The following is a 12,012-nucleotide window of genomic DNA, read 5'->3' as shown; positions in this document are numbered from 1 at the left end:
ACTATCATATGGAGATTAAGTTTCAACATTCAAATTTGGGGGGACACTGACCTTCAGACCATAGCAAATATCTGTTGATAGAATTGCTAGACTCTTTTGTAAATATAGAGATACAAGGACAAGTTTTTATATTTTGCCTATTCCCAGCATAATTTTTAAAAGCGATTTGAGGCTGTTTACATAACTACATTCAGAGCAACTAGAGATAAAAGGAATAAATTATTGAGGAAAGAAAATAAGAGCCTAATAGTCAGTGCAACTTGAGCTGCATGCTATTGCACACCTTCACACTGCACAGTCACCTGGCAGTGGGGCTGGGACCACCAGCCGCAGAGGGCATGTGATGATTAGAGGATTGGCCAGGATAGCTTTGTTTGACTCTGGCATTGACTTCTTCTGTGTGGAGCCAGTTGATTGGCCCCACCGTGGGCAGAATTGTTTAAAGACCTAAGAGGTTGTTTTTAAACGTGGCATCCGTAAATGTGACAAAACACTATGTACCTGAGTGCATAGCTCTCTAATAATTTGGTTTCATGTAAAGATAAAATTTGGTTAGTGGAGAAGACCAAATGGGCTGTGTTTTAAGGTTATCCTGATTATTTTTTGAATAGTTTTCAGGTTTACTAGCCAATGTTTGAGGTTATTAGTAAAGAAGATTCCCTAGAGAACTAATAACTGGTGATTTAGGGTAGAACTATTTGATTTGACAGTCACCAAGCCCATGTTTGGGTTTGACGTACTCTTAAAGAAACCAGGGTCCTTGTGGGGTTTCTACTGAAGTCATTGACCACCTCATCTTTTTATAGAGGTGGGCTGAGTAGGGCTCCTCAGGGGCTTTATTTCACAGGAGCATCAAGACCACAAACAGGGTGTGTTTTTCTTCACTCTTAGTAGAGTGGTGGATGACACTTCACTGACACTTCTCCCCTAGACAAGGGAATCCAGGGAGCCATCCCTGTCTGTCACTTAGACTCACCGTGAGTCAGTCCCTTCACTTTCTCTGACATGCAGCAACTTGCCATCCCAGTTTTTTTTGCAGAATTATTTAGTAGTTGAAAGAATTATGCAATAATACTCACATACCCTACCACTTAGATTGTAAAATCATATTTCACTATATTTCTCTTTCCCGTATTTAACCATCTATCAGTTCATCTTTTTTTTTTTTGGTTACCGGGGATTGAACTTGGGGGCACTCGACCTCTGAGCCACATCCCCAGCCCTGTTACTATGTAGCTATCAGTTAATTTTTTAATTATTAGAGAGCTATGCACTCAGGTACATAGTGTTTTGTACATAGTATTTTGTATTTTAATTAGGCACAGGATCTCACTGAGTTGCTTAGAGCCTCGCTGTTACTGAGGCTAGCTTTGAATTTTCAATCCTCCTGTCTCAGCCTCTCAAGCCACTGGGATTACAGGCATCCGTCACCACACCCGGTTGTTGCAGTTCATCTTTTTTATGCATTTCAGGGTAAATTACAAATATCAGTATGTTGAACCCTAAAAACTTCTTAAGCAAGCATGTCTACTCTAATGCTTGGATCATTCCTCTGTCATCTAGGCTTGGCTTTTGTAACAGTGAAATGATTATTTTCAACATACTAAAGGGCATGTAATTTTGCAACTCTTTATTTTTCCTTTATGATAAGGTTTTTAGGGGCTGGGTTGTGGCTCAATGGTAGAGAGCTTTCCTGGCACATGTGAAGCACTGGGTTTAATCGTCAGCACCACATAAAATAAAATAAAGGTATTGTGTCTGTCTACAACTAAAAAATATTTAATAAAAAAACCAGATAAGGGCTTTATATAATGCTGGACTGGAAGTGGGATAACTTCTAGCCCAAGTATGCAGAGACACATGAAATCATTCTGTATCATCTTCTGACTATAATTAAATCTGCTTTCTTACATAAAAATAATTTTGTATGTGTATATTCTTTTAGATACCTTTGTCTGGATATGGAGGAACAAGTAATCTTATTTTGGAAGGTGTTAAAAAATTAACTGATAGCTACATGGTAACAGTGAATGACTTAATACCTGGCAAAGAAAGTAAAGTTGTTGTTTCTGTCCGAAACACCGGCTCTCGAGCAGCTTTTGTCAAGGCAATAGGTTTTAAGGATTCTCAGAAAAAAGTTTTGCTGGATCCCAAAGTATTGAAGATTTTTCCAGATAAATTTGTGCTCAAGGAAAGAACACAGGAAGTAAGTACAAAAGTCTCTGCCCTAAAAAATTCAACTCATTTGTAGATTAATAATGCTGTATTTTATGGTCAAAAGCTAAAATAGTATTTGGAAGTAATGTAGGAGTTGAAGTGCTAGTCCAGTCTTCTTGGAAGTGCCACACGTATGCAGTTGTGCCTGTGTTGGACGTTTAGGCTCCTAAGACTGTTTATCCAGAGTGAACTGACTTACTCAAGAAAAATACTTAATATTCACTTCTGATTTTTCTTGGCATTAGGATGTTACTATAATATATAATCCGCCAGACAGAAAGAATGACTGTAAAACTGCAACAGAACTGTCAACTATATACTTCTTTGGTGGAGATGAAATTTCCAGACAGCAGTATCGAAGGTAGATTTCTTCCTTTAGACAATGTTGGGAATTTTTCAGTGGAAATAATGAAGGTGTAAATGTTTTGATATTTGGGATTATTAACATACTTCACTGTGTACTAGTGAACTGGCAAGTGACAATAGATCAGTGTCAGGAGAGATTTTAAGAACCACTGAGATTATATTGCATAAACATACCAATTTGAAATATTTCTGGGAATTCTGTGGATTATTAGAAAGAATTATATTTTAGAAGTGTGTAAGATATCTGAACTTCAAGCTGCTTAAAGCATGTACTTTTGTAGAATTTGATATATCTAAATATGGTTTACTATGCTGAACTTCTGACAAATTTTAAGATTTTGATCTAGGTCTAGGTGTGATTTAAACATAAGTTACATCCTTAGGTGTTAAATTCTGGAATATTTTATTATAAAATTCCGTTTCTTAGCCTGGAGGACCTGATTATGGGACATGTGGCGCTCATGACACTCATCTCTTAGTAGAAGTCATTGGCTGCAGTATGGCATGCAGTGAATATGCAGGTTTCCTTCCAGCCCTTTGTACTCTGCTTTGTTTTCTTCTCAAGATAATTTGGGAAACAGTTTAATTTTTAATTTGTTCGGGCTCATTGGAATGTTTGATAACAAGTAATTAGTGGTGACTTGCTACAGGATGCTGGAACAGGCCACATGTGAAAAGCTCACCTTGGAAACTTGGCTCTATTTATTATTGTAGAAGTAGAACCTGACTTTTAGAGAAGTCAGATTGCCAAGTTTTCTGGATTTTTAAAATTTCTGTCCAGTGGGATATAGAAGTTGGTGTATTGTTTCAAACCTTTCTTTGCCAAAAATTTACAGCAGTGAGATTTCCTTATGAACATTTGGGAGTATTATAAAATAATTTACAGTTGAGTTTTCACTTCAGAGATCTCTAGAAGAACCTAGAATAGGTATACTTATATGGTAATTTAAGTATTTTCCTCTAATGTCTTATCAGTTTTTCCATGTTCTTTTTCCCCCCATGTTCTTTTTTTGAGACAGATTTCTGACAAATTATCGTTATCACAAATAATGAAAATGTAAGACCTGAAAAGAATCTAATTTTACTATTCTTTTTATTCTTACATTAGAGAGTTCTTGTTTTGGTATAAATATTTAATGGAAGCTAGTGATTTTACTACCATATGTACTGTACAAAACAGATTTTTCTTTTAAAAGTACTTGTGTTAGGAATTAAAATATGAGATCTCTAAACTAATGTGATGTGCTGTTAGTAGGTCTTGCCAATGCATAAATGAAGAGACTATTTTAATACATCAAATCATTTTGAATAAAACTCTTCCCTGGCAGAGCCCTGTTGGATAACCCAGGGGTTGTAAGACAGATCCTTCCAGAACACAGCGTGCTGCACAGCGTGAATTTTGCTGAAGTGTTCCGAGATGAGATGCTAGTCAATGAAGGTAAGCGTCTCAGTGTGTCTTCAGTCTCTTGGTCACTTCATGATGTCATCTGCATCATGATGTGGCCGAAGAAGGAAGATGTTAATTGGATGTGTTATCAGGCTGAACTTGAGCCACAGCTGTGCTACCATGACTTGGAACAAATGGTGTCACTGAGTGAGACTCAGTTCTCATCTGTCAAGTGGGAAGAATGGCATCTAGCTTCTCATCCATGGAGAGTTGTTCTGAGGATCGTGGAAGAGCTTTGCCTCATCAGTGTTCTGGGTGTTAGTAATATGTCCCCACACATGTTCTGTGGGTAGGCTTGTAAAAAGGGCAGAGCCATTGGTAAGCCCAGGTTATCTCATGTCATAAGTGTGAACTTATGGTCATGTTGAGGGCTCTGGGCTCCTGTGCCTACTGTAAGATTTATGAAGGATTTGATGGTAGCAAAACATTCAAAACAGGCATGGGAACTGACTGTAATCTAAGTGATGGGCCCTATTTGAGAAAAACAGTTAAAATGTTTAATAATGTCTGCTCTCATACAAAATAAATATACCAAGATGTGCAAATGGTGTAAAAATATATGTACATATTTCCAACATAGTACTATTTATAAAAGAAATAAGACTAGGCATTTAGGTTTAATTTTGCAGTTTTAAGTGGTATGAATATATAAATGACAGAAAACTCTTCATCTATTTAGGGAAGCATTATTTTAAAATTTTGTGTAATATGATCTCATTTTGACAAAAATTATATGTAAATATTCATGCAAATAAAATTGCAGGAGTTTGCTCTCCAAACTGAATATTAGGTGGTTTTTGTTGTGGTAGGATTTCAGATGATAGCTTTTGCCCTTTATTTCCTAGTTTTTTAATGATGGAATTATTTCTGAAATATAGGACAGCAAAGGAAAAGGACATTTGTACCTCTAAACAGGTAATATAGAATAAGCTGATCTTTTCCATAAATTAGGAGTCTAGGTCATCTGCTCCAGGGGATGGCAGGCATGGATTAGACAAAAGTGATACACAGATTTATAATGGACATGTATATCCTCAGTGTGCCAAGGAGCAGGGCATGGAGAACAAACCTTGGTGGTGGAAGCTAAGGCAGGGCCATCTCTGTCAGTTCTGCCCTTCTTCTCTTCTCTAGGAAGGGTCCAAGTCAGAGTGGACCTGAGCTGTGCTTTGGCAAGGGAGCACAGACTCTAGTGACACTGCAGCGTGTTGAGCACCGAAGTCACAGGCAGGTAGCAAGGGCTTACACAAGCAGGATGGACACTTGCCTTTCAGGGTGTGGACAGCAGGATGTGTCCTGACCACAGGGCCAAGAATTGAAGCTTGCTAGAGCATGTTTAAGAATGCGGGAGAACACCAGGAGCGGCCTTCCATTGAGAATGAGGTGACCGAGGTGCTGATGGGGAGGGGCAGGCCTGGACAGGGAGCTGCCCATTCCACACTTCAAGAGGAGTGTGCTTTCAGGGTTGTCCAGGGACCCAGCCAAGCACTGCAGCAGCCCATCCAAGGTAGGGGAGAGCTGGGACTTTGGCCAGGTCTTCGGGACATCAGGTCTTTGGGACATCAACTCTCAATACAGTGGTATGTTTATTGTCCACATGAATAAAGGCAGTAATCCCACATTTTCATGTTGGTGAGTGCCACACACTGCCTGTGAGGACGCTGCAGTTGCACTTTTTTGATTACTTTAAATGACATTTGCTTGTACATATTACAAGTATTGATGATAGTGATCTCACGTTTATAAACTGATTTATAGCAAATATTCTCATGATAGATTTAAATTTTTATAATCAAATACCTTGGCTAATGTATTTTTAAATTTATAGTCACTATTTTTAATTTCCCATTTAAAATATATAATTTATAATGATTACCATATTTTGCATAAAATATAAGTACATTCTATAAAATTTAATGTATATGAAAATTCAGCTGACCTAATCTAGAGGTGTTTTGTCTGAGTAGTATTTTATTGATCTGCAAATTTTTACTTAAACTGGGCATGTTTTGTGTTTCTGGGTGCTCTGGTTGGCTGTCTGTGTGACCTTCACTTACATATTGTGCATTCTTAGCCCCTTTGTACTTCAGATTCCTCGTTTTTGAAGAAGACAATACCTACCTCAAAGAATTGTTCTGAAACTTTAGTTAATATAAAGGGGCTAGAATGATGCCTGGCCCACAGTAAGTTTTATATAAATGTTGTTGTCATGTTCAAAAACATTTTTTGTTGAGAGGATCACAATACCACCTGAGAGAGGTTGTTACTTCATATTATAATAGAGGAAACTAAAGCTCAGAGAGGTTAGTAACTTGCCAAAGGTCACAGAGCTAATGAGAAGCAAGGGTAGTAAATGTTCAACTCAGAGCCAGAGCCGTCAACCACTGATGCTGAACTGCCTGTAATTTCATGCCAGCCTGTTGAATTAAAATCAGAATGTCACCTACCCCAACCTAGGAAAATAACATTCTATGGCTATTAGCATATAAACTTATGTATTTTGTGTTGTATTTATGTAATGATTGATGTATTTCAAAATACTGTTTTCTTTTTCAGTGTATGATCTTCCTCAATGGCCTATTGATATTCATCTCTTTTATGGAAACATGCGAAAAATTACCCTTTCAGTAATTGGAGAATTCAGAGATTCTGTCTCCTGCCATGAGTTTCTTCAGCCACCTTCTAAAGCTACCTTGGAATCTAAAAGGTAAAACAAATGTAACTCCGACCAGATTTGAGGATTGGTTTATAGTAGAACTGATGTTTTTCCCCTATACTTCTTTCAAAATGTTTATTTCACCTTTATTTTTTAGTTTAAGTTAAACATCATTTCAGACTTACAGGAAAGTTTAGAAATAGTACAGAGAACTCAAACCCTGTCCCCAGTACCCCTCATTTGCAATTTACTGTATTCAGCAAACTTAGCCACTGAGGCACATCCTCAGCCCTTTCTTATTTATTTATTTATTTTAAATTTTGTGGTACTGGAAGTGAACCAGGGTCTTGTGCACGTGAGCACTCTACCAACTGAGCTCTGTCCCCAGTCCCTCACTAAACTGCTCAGGGCCTCAGCCTCCTGAGTCGCTGGGATCCTGAGTGTGTGCCACCCTCCCTCGCTGCCTTGTCATCTTGATTTGAATAGATCTTTTTCCTGAATCACTAAGTGTGAGCTGTAGGCACGGTGTGACAGTAAGCCCTGAAGTTGCGAAACCACTCTCTGTGTAGTCATGGTAAACTCCACAGAATCAGAACATGTCATGCTAATACAGTGGTATCATTTAAGGATCCCATACACATTTCCCAGTTGTTAGAATAATATTCTCTATATTTAAATCAAACCACAAAGCAAAAAACTTCCTTTTTTTTCCTTCCTCTGTGGTTCAAAGTTGAATCTGAGCTCACATGCCTCTGTACTGTCTTTCAGTATAGAAAGAGTTCTCCGTCCTTCCTCACCTTTCTCAAGTGAGCTAGCAGGGTTGGGTTACCAAATCAGATCTGTGGATTCAAAAGACATTCGGCTTTACTAATAATTTTAGGCAAAGCCTGGGGAAGTCTGGAGCTGCCTATGGCGCTTTCTAGATACTTTTTACAGCATTCATTTACCTGTGCTCTGGTTCAAGTTTTACACAAGTTTTCCAGGTTGGGCCTGTGGTCTTTGGATGACACGAATGGTAGTTGTTCAAGGCTGAAAGTTCTGTTTTATACTTTGATAATTATGTAACGTGATAGTTCTTCACAGGACTGTATCCATAAACCTGTAAGTTTCAGGTTTCCTTATCACAACACAGTTCTGGAGAGATCAGGTCTATCCTGTTAAGAGCCTTCCATAGATGAGCTGGGAGATCTGTCATTGGCAGGATTTCCAGATTTGTCCAAGTCACCTTTCATTTCTCTGAGTTTTTGCTGGTGACATGGAGAAAACAGGCTCCAAGCTAGCTGCTGATAACTCACCCTTGTCCTGCAGCGACTTTGAGATTGAGGCAGCCTCCAGACCTTACAGATTCAGGTCTCATGCTTGGCAGAACACCCGGGAAGTGCTGCTACTCTTTTTTTGGTGCGTTTTCTCAGGTGGTGCACAGTTCTGGTCTGTCCTGCTGCTCACAATATTTATCATGTAGTTGGAAATAGTGTCTCACACACCAGCTTTCTCATGCAGCTATACTCAGGAGATACTAAATTGTCTTGTTGCTTAACATATTCTTCATATCCATCAATAGTAGCTGCCTGAGTCACACTGTTACACTTACAGTCACCAAGGGGTGATATTTAGAATTCTGTTGTTCTCCACTTATTAGCTGGCTTTGCATTCTGAGGAAGAGGTTTCGTGTCTTTTATTCACTTACATTAGGATGGACTCAGGGGTTCCATGTTGTTCTTCACTGTCCTTGCATTTTGTATCCGCCTCCCTGATCCCTTCCGTCTCTTTTTGGCTCCACACATGTTTTAGGCTCACCCCCCACTCCTCCACCAGCCCTAGGGCAGCTAATTCTCCTGGGGGGCATAGCTTCTTTCAGCAGAGACTGGCACGGGGAGCCAGGAGGTTGGCTAGCGCTCACTCCTGTGGTGTCACTGCCCTAGTCCGCACAGTGGGCAGAGCTCGTGTGTGAATCAACACACAGGTCCACCACAGCGACGCTGTTTCTGTTTGTAAATATGTTGAAGCCATGAGTTTTGCCAGACCCTCCAATTCTGCTCTCGCCACAGTGCTCTTTTCCTGAATTGGACCCTTTTTCTCCAGTACCAGGGATCCTGTCCCTGTTATCCCTAGCATGTTTACCTTTTCCCTCCATCCCCTGCTGTTCACTCCTCTTTCTGGCACAAGGGCCGTCTTCCTGAGCCCAGTGCTGCCAGTGAGTCCTGGCTGAGCCCCCTTGAGGGCTAGTGCTCCAGGGCCCTCCCACCTACCTTGCACCCTGGCCACCAGCCTGCTCTCTTTCCTGTTCTTTTAGTGCTGAACTTCATTCAGAGACATTCACGGAAAGACTTAAAGGTAATAGTTATATACGTTAAAAATCACCTTGAAACTCTTTATTTTATGAGGAACTAATGCTTAATTAGCAAAAAAGTCAAGAATGTTAAATGTTGTTATGGTTTAAATATTGCATCTGACTTGTGGCCAGTGCTGCATTGTTTTCTGGAGCTATAGAGGTCTGTTCTATTTGTTTTTTGTCACACCGGGGATTGAACCCAAGGGTGCTCTACCACTGAGCTACATGCCAGGTGCTTTTTTTGAGACAGAGTCTCACTAAGTTTTCCAGGCTGGCCTTAAACTTGCCATCCTCCTGCCCTCAGCCTCCAGAGTTTCAGGGATTACAGGCTTGAGCCAGTGCCTAGCTAGAAGTCTGATTTGAAAAGCAGGGGAGGGAGGGCCTGCTTAAGAGGTAGAGACAGGGGTTCCTTTCTTTGCCGTGTGTTGACTTGAAGTAAACAAGGCTCTGCCACATGATGGATGAATTTGGGCACTGCATAAAGTTTAATTACATCATGTGCTTTGGTGATTACAAAATTCATTTGAACTAAATGTATTTAAAAATCTAAGGTTTATTAGAAAACACCTAATAGAAAGTCTTTCTAAATTATATTAGCATTTTGTCCTCTAACATTTTTCCCAGAAGACTCCTGCTTGTGTATGTATGTGTGTGTGTACGAGAGAGAGAGAGAAGTGCGGCTTATTGTTAGCTTTATTGCCTATAATCTGTAAGACTCAACTTCATTGTGCCTTTGCAAATAGGATGTATCTTAAAAAACTGATCAGACTTTTCCATACATATAGCTTTATGTAAAAGATTACAGTCCAATGCTATTTTTGTTATTATTGAAATGCTATAGAACAACCAGGCGCAGTGGCACACACCTGTAATCCCAGCAGCTTGGGAGGCTGGGATGTGGCTCAGTGGTTAAGCACCCTGGGTTCAGTCCCCAGTACCAGAAAGAAAAGAAATGCCATAGAACTCAAGAGCACAGGATAAGCACAATGAATATAATTCTGAGCCACCTGAACAGACAATTTGATAAGTCTTTAGTGTAAATGTAGAAAATATGAAGGAGAAAACAGCACACACATGCCGCAGTCATGAGTATACTGCCCCAGACACTGCCCTTGACACTGCCCTTGCCAGGCCCAGGCCCCCACAGGCATGTCCTCTGTCCAGGACATGTACCTCCTGCCTCTTGTGGCCACTCACCCTGTGTAGTTACCCAGACATCAAGAGTCTGGTTTTCCCTCAAGTCCCAGTGTTGAGTCATTTCCTAGTGAATATTCTAAGGGACTTCACATGCAGAAGTCAGCCAGAAAAAAAGATTAGAAGTCACTGAATTTTCTAATTATAGCGTATTTACTGTTTGACTTACACTGTACTTGACTTTTTATACTGTTTTTCTTTTTCTCTCAGTTTTTTTTTCTTTTGTAATGTTTTTCTTTTCCTTTTGCGAAAAGTGCTGGATGTTGAACCCAGAGCCTTGGGCGTGCTGGGCAAGCTCTCTGAACTGTATCCCCAAGCTGTATGCTACTTTTAAGTGTCTAAAATACAGCGGATTTTTATTCACTGAAAAACCCATGACATATAATGTCCTTTTAGATTTGTCTTAATGTTTTTAGAGTTATGAAGAATTAATATAAGATATATGAAACAAACTGTCTTTTCATAATTTTTTCCCTCTTTCTCTGATTTTTTTTAATTAAAAATTTTTTTTTTTTCTAGTGAATTGGGAACTTCTGGAAAACACAGTGGCCATGTCTCTTTGGATGTTTTACCAGTTAGAGGTCCTCAGGGTTCTCCTTTTCTCTCACAAACTAGCCACCCACCTCAAGATAACTCGGCCTCTGAAGAGACTTGGACTGTCCAGCCAGAGCACTTGATTCTGATAGCACCTTCTTCTTGTGAGTAGTGAGGCAACAGCATGTCAGCAGTGGGTTTGGGAATTGAGAGCTGCACCCCAGCACCCAGGGCTCAGCTGGGGTACACACGGCTTCGTGCACTCTGGACTGATGGCCTATCCAGGACCAGCTTCTGCCACTGAGACCTGACTCAGACGTGACTTGGGTGTGGTCCTCACCCTGAGACGGTGCTCAGCAGAGCCACAGTGCACCCCACGAGCTCACCCGGCACTTGGCCTGTCCTTCCTGTGACACTGACATAATTTGTAGTAGGAACATACTAGGTACATGCACATGTGCCAGAGTGCACACCAGCCGGGAGCAGCCTTCATGTCTGTTTTTCTCTTAATGTTGTTTAGTGTTGCCAGTTGGTTTTAAGGTTTATCAGATAGACTTATTTTAACAGGGGTTTGAAATTTTTATGAGTGAGTGGTTGAGAAGAGCAAAATAAGCTGCTCTACTAGTTTATTTATTTAGGATTCACTTTTATTACTGACATGTCTGTTTTTTTTTTTTTTATCTAGTTCAGTAGATAACACATGGCATTTATCTCTTGATAACAGATGACATGGCAAAAACTGGATGTTTCCAGATTGCAAATCATTCTGTCAGATTGCTGAAATTTGAGCTGTACTGGCCAGCACATTGCCTGACAGTCACACCACAGCACGGGTTTATCGCCCCTGAGTAAGTATATCCTTGTGCTCTTCAGGTGCTATCATGGGTCAGATAATAGATTACTTAAATTTGTTCAGGGGCTGGGGGTGTGGCTCAGTGGTAAAGTACTTTACCTACCATGTATGAGGGTAGGTTCTGTCCCTAACACTGCAAAAATAAGTGATGAATGTCCCTGCTCAGTGACAGTTTGTACTATGCTGACTACAGAGTGCAGCAGGCTCTGTGGGGCATCCGGGGGTTCAAGAGATCACATACACATCAGGGCTGGTGGCCTGACGTGGCAGACAGGCGTGTTTGAGGTGGAACAGTGACCCTGGGATGGAAGGCTGAAGAACGTTCTGATGCAGCACTCCACCTCCAGAATCCCCTGGCAGTGATAAACCAGGGCACTGGATGAGGGATAGAGGGATCTTAAAACCAGATGGTCTGC

At 40.4% G+C, this 12,012-nt stretch overlaps 1 protein-coding gene across 5 annotated transcripts in view; it reads left to right on the top strand.

Annotated features, from left to right (window-relative positions):
* Positions 1-12,012, top strand: part of Cep192 (centrosomal protein 192) — a 101,570-nt gene that overhangs the window by 71,683 nt on the left and 17,875 nt on the right. For all 5 annotated transcript variants that reach the window (XM_048806719.1, XM_048806720.1, XM_048806718.1 and 2 more), the window contains 6 exons: positions 1,946-2,206; positions 2,463-2,578; positions 3,912-4,021; positions 6,584-6,734; positions 10,729-10,907; positions 11,468-11,591. In XM_048806719.1, coding sequence (XP_048662676.1) covers positions 1,946-2,206; positions 2,463-2,578; positions 3,912-4,021; positions 6,584-6,734; positions 10,729-10,907; positions 11,468-11,591 — 941 coding nt within the window. The remainder of the gene's footprint in view (positions 1-1,945; positions 2,207-2,462; positions 2,579-3,911; positions 4,022-6,583; positions 6,735-10,728; positions 10,908-11,467; positions 11,592-12,012) is intronic.

This window comes from Marmota marmota, unplaced genomic scaffold, assembly GCF_001458135.2.
Source record: "Marmota marmota marmota unplaced genomic scaffold, marMar, whole genome shotgun sequence".
Taxonomy (NCBI): domain Eukaryota; kingdom Metazoa; phylum Chordata; class Mammalia; order Rodentia; family Sciuridae; genus Marmota; species Marmota marmota.
The sequence above is the reverse complement of the archived record's forward strand: the minus strand, read 5'-3'. Positions and strand labels throughout refer to the sequence as shown.